A 20,786-nucleotide genomic window follows, 5' to 3' on the forward strand; every position below is an offset into this window, starting at 1 on the left:
GTTCTTGATTAGCCAGGGCATCAAAGGGTATGGGGAGAAGGCAGAGAAGTAGGGATGACTGGACGAATTGAATCAGCCCATGATTGAATGGTGGAGCAGACTCGATGGGCCAAATGGCCTGCTTCTACTCCAATATCTTATGGTCCAAGTTCAAAACTTCCATATATTCACCCACAAAGAACTGAAGTATAATTGTGAAATGAGACGGGAAAAACACAAAGTTTAACATGTTAAAGATTTTATTTTTGTTAAATACCATGGGACAGGATTGGTAAGAATGAAGAGCTTTCAAATCAACATTTGCCTCACAGGGCTTTTCCCCCCATGACTAGAGAGAAACTCTGCATTGATAAACGTATCAGCCTTTTAACAGCAAGGAAATGGGGGATAATTTACAAGGAGGCACCTTTTTCTTTCAATACGTCTCTCAATTCTGGCAAACAAGTGGCATGAGCGACTTGACTATAAAATGAAAAATTCCAAGAGGTATCCAGCAACAGGTAACAAAATTTAAAAGGATTAAAATAACATTTACAAGACACTGAACATTTCATTCAACTCTTATTAAACCACAGAGAGAACAACTCATTATTTTCCAAGGATTTTTATGTGAAACCTTGAGACACCTGCTATTGATGTTTTGACAATATACAACTCCAATTATCCAAGAACTGAAAATATTTTTTTGTGTTCTAACTGTGAGATCATTAAAGGCAAGGCCTGTAAGATGCTGTACACGAACATGGTCACTGTGAGCCATACTGCCAACAATGTGGCAGATCAGCAGAACATTTCAGGCCCCATTAACTTGCATGCTTCCTCTACAAGATGAATTTCCCTAGAAAGAATCCAATGAAAATAGCTGCAATTACAACAAGGAGGGAGGGAAGAGCAGTGGAACCGTTGTCTCTGACTGCAACATTTGATGTGGATGACACTGGGTTGCCTGACTGAGCCGCCTTCCTGAGCCTCAGTCCATCATCCTAAAGAGAACAAACAGTAGAGTTATGAAGGAAAGATACTGCATTACGCAATTTCAAAAATTATCATAGTCCGATCTGAGAATTCAATTTTCTCCACTAATTCTCAATTAGCTCTATATATCAAACAGATAGCATACATCATGGAAATTCACAGATTGAAAACTACACCATATCTTTTTACGATTTTATACACAAAACTCACTCAAGACAGTTCAACTGCAGGCATATGTAAAGGTTAATCACAACTTGTTCTATGCATCACCTAGTGGACAGTTATAGAACATTTCTGGCAATTAGAAGTTATCTGTGTTTTCAGTTGTAGAACAACACATGGTTTTGAAATGCTACATAGATTACGTGCACATTATTCTAAAGATGACAGTGATAGAGTAATTGAGACAAGGTTTCAATTGATTCAACACGTGGGTGGTGGGGAGAGGGCAGGGGTGGGAAGAGAGAATACTTAGAAATAATATCTTAATTTTTTGGCCTTGAGTTCTGGGATTCTTGCTGAGCCTGCATACATCAGAGAGCTAGTAGGTTCCTGTGTGGATTTGAAGTTACATATGCTTTGCTGCATGAATTTAAGTGGCTTCTCTCAGACTCATTTGTGACTTGGCTTCAGAGTGCAAAAATAACTTTTGGCATGAACGTGCTGGGCAAACAGCAACTGAATTCAGGTGATTGGGTGTGGGAGGAAGAGAGGGTCGTGGAGGAGTGCTTCCACTCTTTACCCACTAATTCAAAGTGCAATTCAGTGATTAGCCACTGAATATAAATGACTAGAATTTGGACAAAAAAAAAACTGGCTTAGTGTAGGATTAATGTAAATAGGTTTTTGATGGTTGGTGTGGTCTTAGTCCTCTATGACACTACAGCTCTGGTTGTTTGAATACTTTCCAAAAAATATTTTCATTCCTTCAGTTTGTACTTAAATGGTTGGTTAGGTTGGGAACTACAAAAAAGAAATGTAGAAAATAGAATACCAGTGTACATAGTTCAAAGGATATTTATTATCGAAGTATGTATACCATATACAACCTTGAGATTCATCTTCTTGCAGGCAGCCACAAAACAAAAACAAAACAACATAATTCACAAAAAGAACCACACCACAATGACAGGTCACAATATTGCCTAAAGTATTTCAATAGCTATATGCACAAACAAAAAAACTTTTGTTTATTTAGAGATACAGTGTGGAGTAGACCCTTAGAGCTGTGCTGCCCCAACAACTCTTGGTTCAACCCTAGCCTATCAACAGGACAATTTACAATGATCAATTAACCTAACAAGTGGTACGGCTTTGGACTGTGGGAGGAAACCAGAGCACCAGAAGAAAACCCATGCCCTCCACAGGGAGGACATACAGATTCCTTCCAGATGACATAGAAATTGAACTCCAAACTTTGTAACTTGGACCATAAGATATTGGAGTAGAAGCAGGCCATTTGGCCCATCGAGTCTGCTCCACCATTCAATCATGGGCTGATTCAATTCGTCCAGTCATCCCTACTTCTCTGCCTTCTCCCCATACCCTTTGATGCCCTGGCTAATCAAGAACCTATCCATCTCAGCCTTAACTACATCCAATGACTTGGCCTCCACAGCTGCTCCTGGCAACAAATTCCACATATTTACCACCCGCTGACGAAAGTAATTTCTCCGCATCTCTGTTCTAAATGGATGTCCTTCAATTCTGAAGTCGTGCCCCCGTCCTAGATTCCTCTATAATGGGAAATAACTTTGCCATATCTAAAAATGTGGAAAAATTAAGTACATTCAATCTCAAGAAAGCTTTTGACAGATTTCAACAAGAAAAATATTAATTTGAACCAAAATCAACACATTATTTTTAACTGCCATTCCAGGAGAAGCTCACTCACCATGATCTCTTTCTAAAATAATTTTCATCCAACTCAAAACTGACTACTTCAGAATTAAGATACTTTGTTAGAAACCAAGGAGTAGGGTAATATTGACAGTGCTATCCAAGTCACCAGGGGTATTTATCAAATGAACAAAACAAAAACTTAAAAACAATTAAAACCTGATGTAAGAAAAATAAATGATTGGGAGCATTCCCTAGGACGGAAACTGTATGCAATGGTGCTAGGAAGTTTGTGAACCCTTTAGATTTTTCTCTATTTTTGAATAAAAACCTAAATGTGATCAGATCTTCATGCAAGTCCTAAAACTAGACAAAGAGAACCCAATTAAATAAGTAACACAAAAATATATATACTTGTTCACTTATTTATTCAGAAAAATGATCCAATGTTACATTAATTTGTTGGGAAAACTATGCAAACCTTGAGGATTATCAGTTCATTTAATGGGGAAATTAAGAGCCAAGTGTTCAATCAATGGGATGACAATCAGCTGTGGGAGGCCCTGCTCTATTTAAAAATCATAAGCCTGGGCCTTCACTATCGAAGGCTGCTTTTCACCACACAGGGTTTTGGAAATGTGCCATGCCTCAATCAAAGAAGATTTCTGAGGTCCTCAGACAAAAAGTTTTTGATGCTCACCAAGCTGGAAAAGGATACAAAACCATTTCTGAAGAGTTTGAGCTCCACCAATCCACAGTCAGACAGATGTTGTACAAATGGAGAAAATTCAGTACCGTTGTTACTCTCTTCAGGACTGGTAGACCAACAAAAATCACTCCAAGAACAAGCTATGTAATATTCCAGGAGGTCACAAAGAACCCAAGGGTAACATTCAAGGAGCTACACGCCACTCTTGCATTGGCTAATGTAATATTCATGAGTCTATCATCAGGCAAGTACTGAACAACAATGGTGTACATGGCAAGGAGAAAGCCACTACTCTTCAAGAACATTGCTGCCTGTCTAAAGTTTGCTAAAGACCACATGGATAAGACAGAAGGCTATTTGAAGAAAGTTCTGTGGATGGATGAGTCCAAATTAGAACTTTTTATCTTAAATGAGAAGTGTTATGTTTGGTGAAAAGTGAACACTGTATTCCAACATAAGAACCACATCCCATCTGTGAAACATGGTGGTGGCAGTGTCATGGTTTGAGCCTGCTTTCCTGTCTCAGGACCAGGATGGCTTGCCATTATTGATGGAAGGACTTGAAGCGAGCAGTTCATGCAAGGAGGCCCACCAACATCCCAGAGTTGAAGCAGTTTTGCAAGGAGGAATGGCCTAAAATTCTTCCAAGCCAATGCACAGGGCTGATCAACAGTTACCGGAAACGTTTGGTTGAAGTTATTGCTTAACAAGTCGGGGGGTCACACCACACACCAGTCTGAAAGCAAAGGTTTACATATTTTTTAAAAAATACATGTAATATTGGATCAGTTTTCTCAATAAATAAGTACAATGTTTTTTGTCTTATTTAATTGGATTCTCTTCATGCAAGTTGTAAACCTAGATAAAGATCTGATCACATTTTAGGTGATATTTATGCAGAAAATTCAAAAGGGTTCAGAAACTTTCTAGCATCACTGTACAATGCATATAGATCTCATGAACAAATGCCAGACAAGCAAAATAAACCTTTCCTTCCACATTAAGTGCTTGTATTTTAAGAATTGGCATTTATATCAAAATGATAATAGTTACGCAATAAATGCACGTTATTGAGACATCAAATTAAATTTAGTGTATGATGTTTTTAAAAGTTCAAATTGATGCATTCAATTAGACAAATTAATCACAGGAATGTAAAAAGTGCTCTCCCTTGGTTTAGAAAGAAAGTTAAGAGCTGTGTTCAAAGTCTACTTAAAGGATGATTTATTTTTCATAACTGATATCAAAATACTTATGCAGGTGTTTCTATCAGAGATATTATCAGTGAACATTAATTAATTTATCAGATTTTAATTATTACCAAAGCACACAATAGTTTAAAAGAAATTGCAGGCAAGATTATGGAACATTTACTTATGGGATTATGTGCCATTTCACTACGTAAATGATTGATGGTTTGCTCCTTCAATTGTCAAATCAGCTGTATAACATCACTAAATAGCACATACCGTAGCGTAAAAATCTCAGGCACATTTAAGAAGATTGCTGTAAAGTGAACATGCCTTCAAAAATAATGTAATGAAAAATTTATAAATATCAAAAAATTAATATACAGTACAAAATCTAAATCAAATCAATATTTGGTGTGATCCTTTGTCTTTGAAACTGCATCAATTCTCTTAGGTATATTGTGGTGCAGTTTTATAAGAAAATCAGCTAATAGGTTGTTATAAGCATCTTAGAAAACCTGCCACAGCTCTTCTGCAGGCTTTGGCTGTCTCATTTGCTTCAATCTCTTCAGGTAATCCAAGACAGCCTCGATTATGTTGAGATCAGGGCTTTGAGAAGGCCATAATCTGTTGCAGAACTCCTCATTCTTCTTTTCGCTGAAGGAAGTTTTTTTTTTAAGACCTTAGCCATGTGTTTTGTTGGGGTCACTGTCCTGTACTTCTCAACATTGAGGATCATAAACTCCATTTGCAGAAATACAGCCCAAACCTGCAGTGAACCTCCACCATGCTTTACTGTTGGCTGCAGATACTCATGTAGCACTCTCCAGCTCTTCTACGGACAAAATGCCTCCACCTTAAGCCAAAAAAAAGAAAATTTTGACTCAGCAGTGTAGAGCACACTGTCATTGTTCAGCACCACAATCCTTGTGCTTTTGTGCGTAGTTGAGTCTCTTGGCTTATTTCTACTTCAGAGGAATAGCCTTTTGGCAGCAACTCTTCCAGGAAGACCACTTTTGACAAGACTTCACTGGACTGTAGAGGGGTGTACTGGGTTCCAGTGGTTTTTGAGAGTTCAGAGCTGATAGTAGTGCTGGACTTCTTCGAATTCAGTCTTCAGTTCGATGCATCCCTTGCCTGCTGCACTCAGTGTCGTGGCTGTCCTCAACCTTGACTGTTTCTTTGTGCTTCTTCAGAAGAGCTTGCATAGCACATCTTGAGACCAGTCTGCTGCAAAATTTCAGTTTGGGAGAGACCTTGTTAATGCAGGATGACCACCTTGAGTCTTGTTGCTATGCTCACTCTGGCCATGGTGTAAAAATTGATGATTTGAAGGTTAAACTGTCACATCTGTCATACCTTCTCCTTTTAGTTTAGCTGTCCTTTGCCCATTTTGATTCCTTCTACACCCATTTTAGTTGCAGTTAATCAGTTTAGTTCATTCAACTCATTATCTCATTGATCATTAGCATTCCGTTTTGTAACTTTGTTTAATCATGCACTGTGTTATGTACCTAAAAAGTAATCAGGGTTTTATTTGAAAAGTGATCTATGACTTAATATGCTACTTTCTTTAACAAAATGCAAAAACTTCCCAATCGTTTAAATGAAAATTTAAATTTTGGAAATCTAAAATGAGCTCTTTTCTACTGACATACTAAGGCACAAGACAAAATATAAACATCTGAAACAAAATTAATTACAGTAAATAAAACTTTTGCACAAGTACTGTAAAAATATTTAATATTTTACTGAGTGGTAGTTAACATAAACATTTCAACTGACACATTTCACATTCAAATAACTGAATAGCTAATTATGCAGAAACATTTAAAGATTGTCCAATTTTCCCCACATATCAATATTCGTTTACAACTGTGTACAAAAAAATTACAAAACTAACTTTAATTAAACAGTTTAGCATTAAAAGGGTAAAATGAAGATTTGAAAATGAATCAAGAGCGGTCATGCACCCAATTTGGTCCCAAGGGACAAGAAAAATTATGACACAAAAGAAAGCTGAAAGTTGAAGATAGCATTTTGAACTCCTATACAGAGTACAAAGGTTACATTTCCAACGCAAGGTAGCATTTCAAAATAAAAGTAGCAATTCCAAATTAATATGAAAGTGTTTTATCATTTTATTTAAATATTAAACTGTGAATGGATAATGAAAAGATAGTGAATAAAACAGTGACTTCCACATGTGCATTTTGTAAGATTGTTTGCACAAGTTTTGTAGCTGAAATAAAGCTTTAAGCTTTATTGCAATAAGTCTGGAATTTAAAAATAGGAAAGTGTTGCTACAATTGTAGAATATTACAACTTTAGTCCCCTTCCCCAGAAAAATATTGTAGCATTGGAGGCAGTCCAAATGAGATTGAGGCCAACAGCTTAAGTCTATGTTCTTTTTATAAGAATGAGGGAAGCTTGAAACATACAAAATCCTGATGGACCATAAGACATAAGAGCAGAATTAGGCCATTCAGCCCATCGAGTCTGCTCCACCAATCCATCATGGTTGGTCCCAGATCCCACTCAACTCCATACACCAGCCTTCTCACTATATCCTTTGATGCCCTGACTAATCAACTTCCACCTTAAATATACGCACGGATTTGGCTTCCATCATGATCTGTCGCAGAGTATTCCAGAAATTCACTACTCTCTAGCTAAAAAAAATTCCTCTTTACCTCTGTTTTAAAAGGTCACCCCTCAACATTTTGAGGATGTGCCCTCCAATTCTGGATACCCCCACCATAGGAAACATCCCCTCCACAGCCACCCTATCTAGTCCTTTCAACATTCAGTAGGTTTCAATGAGATCCCCCCGCATTCTTCTACATTCCAGTGAGTACATGCCCAAAGCTGCCAAACATTCCTCATATATTAATCCCTTCATTCCCAGAATCATCCTCGTGAACCTCCTCTGGACTCTCTCCAACGACAACACATCCTTTCTGCGATATGGGGCCCAAAACTGTTGACAATATTCCAAGTGTGGCCTGACTAGCGTCTAATAAAGGCTCAGTGTTATCCCGTGGCTTTTACATTCTATTCCCCTTGAAACAAATGCCAACATTGCATGTTTTCTTTACCATAGACTCAACCTGTGAATTAACCTTTTGGGTGTCTTGAACGAGGACTCCCAAGTCCCTCTGCCCCTCCGATGTTTGAACCTTCTCCCCATTTAGATAATAGACCACACTATCGTTCCTTTTACTAAACCGCATTATTGCACATTTCCCAACACTGTATTCCATCTGCCACTTTTTTGCCCATTCTTCCAATTTGTTAGGTCCTGCTGCAATCGCATTGTTCCTCAACACTACCTATCCCTCCATCCATCTTCATATCATCCAAACTTTGCCACAAAGTCATAAAATCCATTATCCAAATCATTGACAAACAATGTGAGACATAGCAGTCCCAATACTGACCTGAGGAACACCACTAGTCACTGGCAGCCAACCAGAAAAAGCCCCCTTTATTTCCACTCACTGCTTCCTGCCTGTCAGCCATTCCTCTATCCATGCCAGTATCTTTCCTGTAATACCGTAGGATTTTATCTTGTTGACAGAGTTGATGCTAATTGAAGCAAACAATTAAACTGTACATATTAATAATTTTATCATAAAGGAATGTTAGCCATGTAGGTTATAGAAACATAGAAACATAGAAAATAGGTGGAGTAGGCCATTCGGCCCTTCGAGCCTGCACCGCCATTTATTATGATCATGGCTGATCATCCAACTCAGAACCCCGCCCCAGCCTTCCCTCCATACCCCCTGAACCCCGTAGCCACAAGGGCCATATCTAACTCCCTCTTAAATATAGCCAATGAACTGTCCTCAACTGTTTCCTGTGGCAGAGAATTCCACAGATTCACCACTCTCTGTGTGAAGAAGTTATTCCTAATCTCGGTCCTAAAAGGCTTCCCCTCTATCCTCAAACTGTGACCCCTCGTTCTGGACTTCCCCAGCATCGGGAACAATCTTCCTGCATCTAGCCTGTCCAATCCCTTTAGGATCTTATACGTTTCAATCAGATCCCTCCTCAATCTTCTAAATTCCAACGAGTACAAGCCCAGTTCATCCAGTCTTTCTTCATATGAAAGTCCTGTCATCCCAGGAATCAATCTGGTGAACCTTCTCTGTACTCCCTCTATGGCAAGGATGTCTTTCCTCAGATTAGGGGACCAAAACTGCACACAATACTCCAGGTGTGGTCTCACCAAGGCCTTGTACAACTGCAGTAGTACCTCCCTGCTCCTGTACTCAAATCCTCTCGCTACAAATGCCAGCATACCATTCGCCTTTTTCACCGCCTGCTGTACCTGCATGCCCACTTTCAATGACTGGTGTATAATGACACCCAGGTCTCGTTGCACCTCCCCTTTTCCTAATCAGCCACCATTCAGATAATAATGTGTTTTCCTATTTTTGCCACCAAAGTGGATAACTTCACATTTATCCACATTAAATTGCATCTGCCATGAATTTGCCCACTCACCTAACCTATCCAAGTCACCCTGCATCCTCTTAGCATCCTCCTCACAGCTAACACTGCCACCCAGCTTCGTGTCATCCGCAAACTTGGAGATGCTGCATTTAATTCCCTCATCCAAGTCATTAATATATATTGTAAACAACTGGGGTCCCAGCACTGAGCCTTGCGGTACCCCACTAGTCACCACCTGCCATTCTGAAAAGGTCCCGTTTATTCCCACTCTTTGCTTCCTGTCTGCTAACCAACTCTCCACCCACACCAATACCTTACCCCCAATACCGTGTGCTTTAAGTTTGCACACTAATCTCCTGTGTGGGACCTTGTCAAAAGCCTTCTGAAAATCCAAATATACCATATCCACTGGTTCTCCCCTATCCACTCTACTAGTTACATCCTCAAAAAATTCTATGAGATTCGTCAGACATGATTTTCCTTTCACAAATCCATGCTGACTTTGTCCGATCATTTCACCGCTTTCCAAATGTGCTGTTATCACATCCTTGATAACTGACTCCAGCAGTTTCCCCACCAGCGACGTTAGGCTAACCGGTCTATAATTCCCCGGTTTCTCTCTCCCTGCTTTTTTAAAAAGTGGAGTTACATTAGCCACCCTCCAATCCTCAGGAACTAGTCCAGAATCTAACGAGTTTTGAAAAATTATCACTAAAGCATCCACTATTTCTTGGGCTACTTCCTTAAGCACCCTGGGATGCAGACCATCTGGCCCTGGGGATTTATCTGCCTTCAATCCCTTCAATTTACCTAACACCACTTCCCTACTAACATGTATTTCGCTCAGTTCCTCCATCTCACTGGACCCTCTGTCCCCTACTATTTCTGGAAGATTATTTATGTCCTCCTTAGTGAAGACAGAACCAAAGTAATTATTCAATTGGTCTGCCATGTCCTTGCTCCCCATAATCAATTCACCTGTTTCTGTCTGCAGGGGACCTACATTTGTTTTTACCAGTCTTTTCCTTTTTACATATCTATAAAAGCTTTTACAGTCCATTTTTATGTTGCCTGCCAGTTTTCTCTCATAATCTTTTTTCCCCTTCCTAATTAAGCCCTTTGTCCTCCTCTGCTGAACTCTGAATTTCTCCCAGTCCTCAGGTGAGCCACTTTCTCTGGTTATGACATAAATTTTCATAATTTTAAAGTGTTTGTCAGCAGAATGCAAGATTGAATACAAATTGTTAACCCCTCGAAAATGTAAGAACGGAAACTGTCCTTTAAAATATTGCAAAATGTACTTTTGAGTCAAGCAGTCATAGGCATAATACTAAAGCTCCCAATTATAGTTATAATTGATAATTACACTTATAACTTGATTTTAACTGACATGTGGCTGTTGTGTTTTACTATTTATTGTATGTTTATTATTTAGTGTTGCGTGTTATGTTATGATTGCACTGCTCCTGAGAAACGCTGTCTCATTCTGCCCTGCAGAGCTGATGTACGGTTAGAATGACAATAAAGTTTTTTTGAATCTTTGAATCTTATATGCAGAGCTGGGAGACTATTCCCTAGTCAACTTAAAATGGAGTACTAGTTCATTCTCAGTTTCTTCCCTATCCCAACTCAAAATCTGTTCGAGATACAAACCTTATATTCTCTCATTGATTGCATCTTTTACTTGCAAGGTTCCAGAATCTGCCACTAATCACTTGGTATTAAGAATAATACTCCCCAATTTATCACCTTCAGGAATGAATGCCAAGGTTTTTTTGTATCAATTCATAATGGCTTACTTTTAACTGTTGATTCTCATCTGTTATTTTCACCAACTCAGCTTGAAGCCTCTTGCATTCCTCCATTAATTTTTTCACTTCTGTGTCATCCATTGAAGTACTGGCTGATTTTGGTATTGCCGGACCTTCTGACTTAGGAGCATTCGTTACTGCAGCAGATTTGTTTATTTCTAGATCATTCTGTGAAGATTTTCAAATAGGATCATTACTTGGACATATGAAAATCAATTTTACAAAACAGTGGTATAAAATACACAAAATGTGCATGCTATACTTTTAAAATCAGTTAGAAAAACAAACTAGATTAATATAAAGTGTGATGCTCCTCGAAATTTTGAATTTTAGTTCGTATTAACTCTTCAAAAAAAATCCTTCAAATAATCACAGTACATTTGTCCTCTCAATTAATATCAAATAGGTAATCTTTTGATGGTTCCTATTGTGCAAACATTCAACTAATGTGTTATACAAATCTGTTACATCTTTCATGTGAGTATTCTCCACATTTCAGAAGTAGAAATATCGCAATGCTTGAAAAATAGCAATATTTATGCTACCTTGCTACTATCAACATTTTTAAATTACATTTTGCAAATACATCTGCTATTTGTCCAATTAAACCATGTTTGATAATTGCTGCTCAATTCATTCATCTGCTGCAACACATACAAAATGCTGGAGGAGCTCAGCAGATGAAAATGAATGAAAAGTCAACGTTTCGGGCTGAAACCCTTCTTCACAACTGGAAAGGGGAAGATGCCATAATAAAAAGGTGGGGAGAGGGGAAGGAGGACTAGCTCAGTGATAAGTGAAACCAGGTGGGTGGGAAAGGTAGGGCTGGAGAAGGAGGAATCTGATAGGAGAGAAGAGTGGACCGGGGAGAAAGAAGGGGCACCAGAGGGAGGCAATAGGCAGGTGAGGAGAAGAGTAAGAGGCCAGAGTGGGGAATAGAAAAAGAGGGAAGTGAAAGGGAAAAATATTACCAGAAGGAGAAATTAATGTTCATGCCGTCAGGTTGGAGGCTACCTAGACGGAAAATGAGGTGTTGCTATTTTCATCTATTAACTTTTACAACTGCAATGTACTGGCTCAGAAGATTAAAACCAAATTAAAATTCTATTCTATTACTTATGCATATACAAAGACTACAATTCAGAATCCAAAAAATCTTATCCACCTTCTGCAAAAATGTCAAATACAAATGCAAACAAAAGAACAGTGGACTCCTCTCATTGTCTTTTTGTCAGTTTCCTGAAGTTAATTGCTCAAGGTTTTTGTTGCACCTTTTTTTTTGTCATACTAGCTCGCAAATCTCTCTCAAAATTTATAACATTGTCCCCTTTGCACTCCATCATCTGGGGAAAGCAAGACCATTGCATCTCAATTTGAATGAAAGAATGATCAGACGTAAATACATTGTATATAAGTGACAATATATCAACTAATTTTTCCTCAAAAAAATGACAACAGGAATCCACTGTACAATTCTTGCTGCAATATTTGCAGTAATCCTTTCTCACTAGCACAGACCTGGACCTTTTGCACTCTGACTTCACTGGCTGCAGAAGATACAAATCCCTGCAGGTCACTTCTATGGCTATCATTGCTTGGAGTCTGACGGATGCCACCACGAACTGATTTGTGAAACCTGAGCCCACTTCCTGGTGTGGATACAGCACATGGAGGTAGTCGAGAACTGTCATAATAGTGCACAAAGCTGTGCAGATCCATCTTTCCTGTATCTAATGGGGTGTCTAAATCACTGCCTAATAGGTCGAACTCTACAATCTCGTTCTGCTACATAGAAAAAAAACACTTCAGACAGATACATGCAGTAATAACTAGCTTTTCTTTTGACTGTTATAAGCAGAGCTTGCATTTCTTCGAGGCCCAAAAGAAAAGCAAATATTATTTGAAAGAATGGAGTTTATTTTTATAGATAACACACTCTTTTGTCGGATTTGATTCAATTATCCCAATCAATTGACAAAAGTTTTGTCCACTGTTACCAATGGCATATTTACAGAAAGGGGCATATTTAAAAATGTACACACAAGATTACAAAAAATGCATGCCCTCCTTATGAACCAAGTCTTTTATTACATGACTTGCATAAATCACAAATCACTACTTCAGTTACTTCACTAAGTTTCAGTACAACACAATGCTGGTCACAAGGATACTTTATACAGTATGCATTTGCACTTCTAGTAAATAAAAAGGTATACTGTTCTATAATTAGATGTCTGTCCCTCTAAGGTTTTGAAGAATTAAGAAAATCTCCAAATGCAATTTGGGGTCACTTAATCATCAATAAAAGTAAAGGCATCCGTTAGTCTTGCGAGACCATGGATCTGCGCCTGGAAAGTCTTCACTCTCCAGGGTGCAGGCCTGGGCAAGGTTGTATGGAAGACCAGCAGTTGCCCATGCTGCAAGTCTCCCCTCTCTACGACACCAATGTTGTCCAAGGGAAGGGCGTTAGGACCCATACAGCTTGGCACCAGTGTCGTCGCAGAGCAATGTGTGATTAAATGCCTTGCTCAAGGACACAGCATTGCCTTGGCTGGGGCTCAAACTCTCGACCTTCAGGTCGCTAGGCCAATGCTTTAACCACTTGGCTACGTGCCCACAATCATCAATAGCACCTCCATTTTAGTTATTAATGAACTATTAAGATCATAAACCACTTCTGTATTATTACACTGTCTTGGAATAATGCTATTAAAGTACTTCAGAGCACACATAAAATTAAATCAAAAAAGACTACTACATACACTTCAGAATGTTTTTTTTTTTGCTTTTTGACCAATGCAAAATGATGGGTACAAAGTTCAGGGGAAAACAGGAAATAAGGCAAATGATGATGGTGACAAACCATCCAGGTAAAAGAGAAACACATCTGGCCATTTCAGAGTCCTGTAAAAGGGACTGATTTTTTTTTTACCATAGGAAATTTCAATGAACCATAAACTAACTAAGCAAAAAAAAAAAGGATCAAGGGGCAATAAAGATTTGCTTTCTCACAAGTAAGAACTTTCATAATTCTGTTTTTAATCTTAAAGGATGTTTCATATTGGATATACAGTGGATTCCAGTGAGTTAGGCCATCGGTCAATCAGGACAACTCAAAACTAAATCTAGAAAATATCTGGTATTCCCTTTGTTTATTTGGGACTCTGCCACTCAACTGGGGCAGGGGACTGGCTGAACACTTTCTAACTAATGTCAATCACATGGATTTGCATGGCCGTTAAACTGTATACTATGCTTAGAGCAATTAGTTTTTAAAATAGCATCAGTTGGGTGTGTTTGTGTTCAAAATGCAGTGATTTTTGTCACTGATAGTTGGTGAGAAATAAGCAGCAAGAAGATCTGGGACTACTTTACTCACCGCAATTTCAAGCTTTCAGGCTTGACGATGCCAGAAATAACAGAGTGAAAATGAAATGATTTCAACAAGTTAGGAATTATAAAGAATTTGAAGATATCAACAATCACCTTTAACGTAACAGTGAAAATGAAGATTTGGAGGATGCAATCATCAAAAGCATTGTATGAAAGCAGTCCATTATCTGCACTTGGTACCCATGCTGATTTTGTTCATTTACAGTCAATTTAAGCCTGTGTGGCACGTGGCCAAGTGGTTAGGGCGTTGGACTAGCAATCTGAAGGTCGTGGGTTCGAGACTCCGCCAAGGCAGCGCGAGTGTCCTTGAGCAAGGCACTTAACCACGCAGTGCTCCAGTCTACCCAGCTAAGAATAGGTACCGGCAAAGTGCTGGGGGTTAACCTCACGATAGACTGACGTCCTATCGGTGTGGGGGGGGTCTCGTACTCTGTCACTTCACACACTGGCCTGATGGACCACAAAGCTCATGACAGACTTCAAAAAAAACAGTCAATTTAAAGAACATGGCAGATGAACTATTAGGAACTAATACTCAGTTTTATAATACTGTAGAGGTATTAATAATATGTTCTAATTTGTGCTGTATTTCAATTAAATACATTAATTGTTACTCAGTAGTTTGTCTTCTTTATACCTTTTAAATATTCCATGATTTTGGCTAATTTGGACAGCCACTTAATTTTTTTTTCAAAAAACCAGAATCCACCGTATAAAAAGAATTTCGTGAAAAATTGTGTAAAATAACAGTATTTAAATATAAATTAATTCAATGAAAAAGCCTTTGCATGGTAAATATTTCTTATGAAATTAAATGCCATTAATAACTGTTAGAACATTAGGTTGCTGAATAATTATTTACTGCAGTCACACTAGGGTGGTGAGTACATGGAACAAGCTACCAGATGTGGTGGCTGAGGCAATCCGTTTACAATACAGTGGATTCTGGTTAACTGGGACACATTGGAACTAGTGCATTGGAACCAATTAAGCAGCTGTCCCTATTAGCCAACATTTTATAGAAATTAGAAAGGTATATACAAAACAAACTATGTTTAAGTGAGTAACAAATAATGTATTTAAATGAAATATAGATCAAATTAGAACATTACCAATACGACTACAGTACTATAAAACTGTATTAGTTTATAACCATATAACCATTACAGCACGGAAACAGGCCATCTCGGCCCTTCTAGTCTGTGCCGAACTCTTACTCTCACCTAGTCCCACCGACCTGCATTCAGCCCATAACCCTCCATTCCTTTCCTGTCCATATACCTGTCCAATTTAACTTCAAATGACAACATCAAACCTGCCTCAACCACTTCTGCTGGAAGCTCATTCTACACAGCTACCACTCTCTGAGTAAAGATGTTACCCCTCAACTTTTGCCCTTTAACTCTCAACTCATGTCCTCTTGTCTGAATCTCCCCCACTCTCAATGGAAAAAGCCTATCCACGTCAACTCTATCTATCCCCCTCATAATTTTAAATACCTCTATTAAGTCCCCCCTCAACCTTCTACACTTCAAAGAATAAAGACCCAACTTGTTCAACCTTTCTCTGTAACTTAGGTGGTGAAACCCAGGTAACATTCTAGTAAATCCTCTCTGTACTCTCTCTATTTTGTTGACATCTTTCCTATAATTCGGTGACCAAAACTGTACACAATACTCCAAATTTGGCCTCACCAATGCCTTGTACAATTTCAACATTACATCCCAACTCCTATACTCAATGCTGTGATTTATAAGGGCCAGCATACCAAAAGCTTTCTTCACCACCCTATCCACATGAGATTCCACCTTCAGGGAACTATGCACCATTATTCCTAGATCCCTCTGTTCTACAGCATTCTTCAATGCCCTACCATTTACCATGTATGTCCTATTTTGATTAGTCCTACCAATATGTAGCACCTCACATTTTTCAGCATTAAACTCCATCTGCCATCTTTCAGCCCACTCTTCTAACTGGCCTAAATCTCTCTGCAAGTTTTGAAAACCTACTTCATTATCCACAACTCCACCTATCCTAGTATCATCTGCATACTTACTCATCCAATTTACCACCCCTTCATCCAGATCATTAATGTATATGGCAAATAACATCGGACCCAGTAAAGATCCCTGAGACACACCACTTGTCACCAGCCTCCAATCTGACAAACAGTTATCCACCACTACATGGCATCTCCCATCCAGCCACTGTTGAATCCATTTTACTACTTCAATATTAATACCTAACGATTGAACCTTCCTAACCAACCTTCCGTGTGGGGCCTTCTCAAAGGCCTTACTGAAGTCCATATAGACAACATCCACCACTTTACCCTAGTCAACTTTCCTAGTAACCTCTTCAAAAAATTCAGTAAGATTTGTCAAACATGACCTTCCACGCACAAATCCATGTTGACTGTTCCTAATCAGACCCTGTCTATCCAGATAATTATATATACCATCTCTAAGAATATTTTCCATCAACTTACCCACTGCTGACATCAAACTCACAGACCGCTAATTGCCAGGTTTACTCTTAGAACCCTTTTTAAACAATGGAACAACATCAGCAATACGCCAATCTTCTGGCACCATCCCCGTTTCTAATGACATTTGAAATATTTCTGTCAAGAGCCCCTGCTATTTCCACACTAACTTCCCTCAAGGTCCATGGGAATATCCTGTCAGGACCCGGAGACTTATCCACTTTTATATTCCTTAAAAGCTCTAGTACCTCCTCCTCTTTAATCATCATAGTTTCCATAACTTCCTACCTATTTCCTTTATCTTACACAATTCTCCTTAGTGAATACCGAAGAAAAGAAATTGTTCAGAATCTCCCCCATCTCTTTTGGCTCCAAACATAGCTGTCCACTCTAATTCTCTAAGGGACCAATTTTATCACTCACTAACCTTTTGCTATTAATATAATGGTAGAAACCCTTTGGATTTATTTTCACCTTACTTGCCAAAGAGACCTCATATCTTCTTTTAGCTTTTCTAATTTCTTTAAGATTCTTTTTATATTCTTTATATTCCTCGAGCACTTTATTTACTCCATGCTGCCTATATTTATTGTAGATATCTCTCTTTTTTCGAACCAAGTTTCCAAGATCCCTTGAAAACCATGGCTCTCAAACTTTTAACCTTTCAACCTAACAGGAACACAAAGATTCTGTACTCTCAAAATTTCACCTTTAAATGACCTCCATTTCTCTATTACATTCTTCCCATAAAACAAATTGTCCCAATCCACTCCTTCTAAATCCTTTTGCATCTCCTCAAAGTTAGCCTTTCTCCAATCAAAAATCTCCACCCTGGGTCCAGACCTATCCTTCGCCATAATTATATTGAAACTAATAGCATTGTGATCACTGGACCCGAAGTGCTCCCCAACACAAACCTCCATCACCTGACCTATCTCATTCCCTAACAGGAGATCCAACACTGCTCCCTCTCTAGTTGGTACCTCTATGTATTGCTGCAAAAAACTATCCTGCACACATTGTACAAACTCCAAACCATCCACCCCTTTTACAGTATGGGCTTCCCAGTCTATGTGTGGAAAATTAAAATCTCCCACAATCACAACCTCGTGCTTACTACAAATATCTGCAATCTCCTTACAAATTTGCTCCTCTAACTCTCATTCCCCATTTGGTGGTCTATGATACACCCCCATAAGTGTTACTACACCTTTTCCATTCCTCAATTCCACCCAAATAGCCTCCCTAGATGAGCCCTCTAATCTATCCTGCCAGAGCACCACTGTAATATTTGCTGACAAGCAATGCAACACCTCCTCTTGTCCCTCCAATTCTCTCACACCTGAAGCAATTAAATCCAGGAATATTTGGTTGCCAATCACACCCCTCCTGTAACCATGCTTCAAGGCTCATCCACCTTCCTTATAATGCTCCTAGCATTAAAATAAAAGCATTTAAGAAATTTTCCACTTCTTACTCTCTGTTTATCACTAACGGTGCAAACAACTTTACTATTTTCTTTTTCTTCTTTCTTCCCTGCATCTGTTCCTACACTCTGGTTCCCTCCCCCCTTGTATCTAGTTTAAATCCACTGGAGCCTCTAGCAATTTATAATAGTTATCAACTGAGGAATTCATTCAGTGTATGTTGCCATGTTCTTTCAACTGCCTGTAAATAAACAAAATCAATGCAGATATCTTCTGTATATGATAGACTTCCTTCATACAATGTTTTCAATGATTGCATCTTCCAAACCTTCATTTTCATTGTAACATTCAAGATGAATGTCAATACATGCAAATTCTTTGCAGTTCCGAACTTGTTGAAATAGTGAAATCATTTCAATTTCACTCATCGCCATTTCTGGCTCCTCTAATGCTAAATGCTTGAAACCACAGTGAGCAAAACTGTTCTGAATTGTCTTACTGTTTATTTCTTGACAACTAGCAGTAACAAAAATCACTGTTTTTTGAATACACACACTAACATTCTTTAAAAATTGTTCACTCTAACCACAGTGTAGTGTCTAACAACTGCACGTGACTGACACAAGTTAGAAACTGTTTGGCATAGCCTCCTGTCCCAATTAAGCAGCATAGTGTCCCAAATAAATGAAGAGAATCCCAGCTATTCTCTAGATTTTTTTTGTTCTTTAACAGCCGTCTCAAATAGGCAGCTGCCCGATTAACTGATGAACCAATTCAACAGAATAGATTACATTTAAAATATATTTTGATAGGTATAGTAATGGGAAAGATTTGAAGGGATATGGTCCAAACATAGGCAAATGGGGTGAGCACAGTTAGGTATGTTGGTCAGTGTAGACTCCTATGATAATATATCACTTGTTAACTTATTACTCCATCTTTAAAGACTGAACAAACGTTTGACTTGGACTCAATTAGAGATTATTCGTGTGACATACCCCAATGTGTGTTTCTACATTAATTAAAAATTTAAGTCCTATATTTCAATTTGTTTAAGAAAAAATGGGAAAATTATTCAATAATAAAATTCAGCGTAAATCCTTGCAATTAATGAATTATCCTATTTATCAAATATGCTTTACTCTTACAGACATTCAAGGGTTCTAAACAGAAAGTTAAACATATACATTGATATCAATCAAAATAAAACTCAAAGAATATTTTGTCTCATTATTCTCTCACCGGTTTCTCATTTTCAAATGGCAATTCAAAGACACATCTGAGCTTGGAGTCCATCAGATCTTCTGGCTTTGCGTCCTTCCACTTAAGAAATTTACAAACAAAAAAGAATGAATAACTTAAATGTAAACATACATCAAACCTAATAACTGGCAACAGAAAACGATGCAAAAGATGAACTCGCATCAGCAGAACTCAGAAACCTCACTATTTGCACACTAGATACAATTCCACAATGTAAATCAAGAATAAATTGGAAATCAACTAAGATTCAGGTAATTCTCACATCTAAGAATGTAGCAGCAAATACATATGTCTGTTATATTTTTTTTAAATCTGTGATATTTCTAAATTAACAGCATTTTTAAATTCACGAAAATGAGAAAAGGAGGGAATAATCTTGACTTCAGTTTCTTTCGTAGTTTTGGAGTGAAATCGTTTCCAGCAAAATATAGATTTTAAGTAGTCATATTTTCAAATTTGTCAAATGGACGTTCTTAATTTTTTTTAATATACAAAATTTATACAGATCCACAGAAAAACTGGGCATTAGCCCAGACAATGCAAGGAAATAGGTACATGGAGCTTAGAAAAGTAGAGGACTATGGGTAACCCTAGGCAATTTCTAAAGTAAGTACATGTTCGGCACAGCATTGTGCTGTAGGTTTTCTGTTTCTTTTTTTTAAATGCTTACTTTAACATTTGAATAGAGCAAAGAGCATTCTGATGAGGTGCATTCTAATATTCTAGCACCATTCACTTAAGTAGTAGCATATTTCTCACGCAGTTCAAGCATCCAACGGTGGTAATAGAAAGCACAATGCCATTTATACATTTCAAACACCAAGTTTTTCTGCACAACCCAGTTTTTTCCAGGTACTCCAAAGCAATTAAACCTTCCTTTGCATCCTGCATCTGCAGCTTGTGAGCAACCTCAGGCATGAAAAGTAGCAATAGCAAAATGAATTGAATGTTCCCACAAAACACTAACTTTCCAAGGACAGTAAAGCATTGCTGTCATATTTTGGGGTCCATTAGGTATAGTTAATGGATTTTGCACCTCACATCATCGATAGGTAGTCATCTTGGATTGCAATCAGGACACCAGCTTATGGCCAATAGTTTAGTAGTCTGCAGTAAGCTCAGGGGTTCAGTGTTCACTACATTTCACTTACTAATTATATTACAAATCCTAACAAAATTGTTTGGTAATTTGGCAAAGTTTACGGCAATACATTTCACTGAACTATTGCT

At 38.2% G+C, this 20,786-nt stretch overlaps 1 protein-coding gene across 2 annotated transcripts in view; it reads right to left on the bottom strand.

Moving 5' to 3' along the window:
* Nucleotides 1-221: 221 nt before the first annotated feature.
* The window catches only part of LOC140198055 (vesicle-associated membrane protein-associated protein A-like), an 87,250-nt gene continuing 66,685 nt past the window's right edge, over nucleotides 222-20,786 (bottom strand). For both annotated transcript variants that reach the window (XM_072258927.1, XM_072258918.1), the window contains exons 4-6: nucleotides 19,536-19,616; nucleotides 10,974-11,153; nucleotides 222-983 (exon numbers count right to left, since the gene is read on the bottom strand). In XM_072258927.1, coding sequence (XP_072115028.1) covers nucleotides 822-983; nucleotides 10,974-11,153; nucleotides 19,536-19,616 — 423 coding nt within the window. In that variant the 3' untranslated portion in view covers nucleotides 222-821. The remainder of the gene's footprint in view (nucleotides 984-10,973; nucleotides 11,154-19,535; nucleotides 19,617-20,786) is intronic.

This window comes from Mobula birostris, chromosome 1 (genome assembly GCF_030028105.1).
Source record: "Mobula birostris isolate sMobBir1 chromosome 1, sMobBir1.hap1, whole genome shotgun sequence".
Taxonomy (NCBI): Eukaryota; Metazoa; Chordata; class Chondrichthyes; order Myliobatiformes; family Myliobatidae; genus Mobula; species Mobula birostris.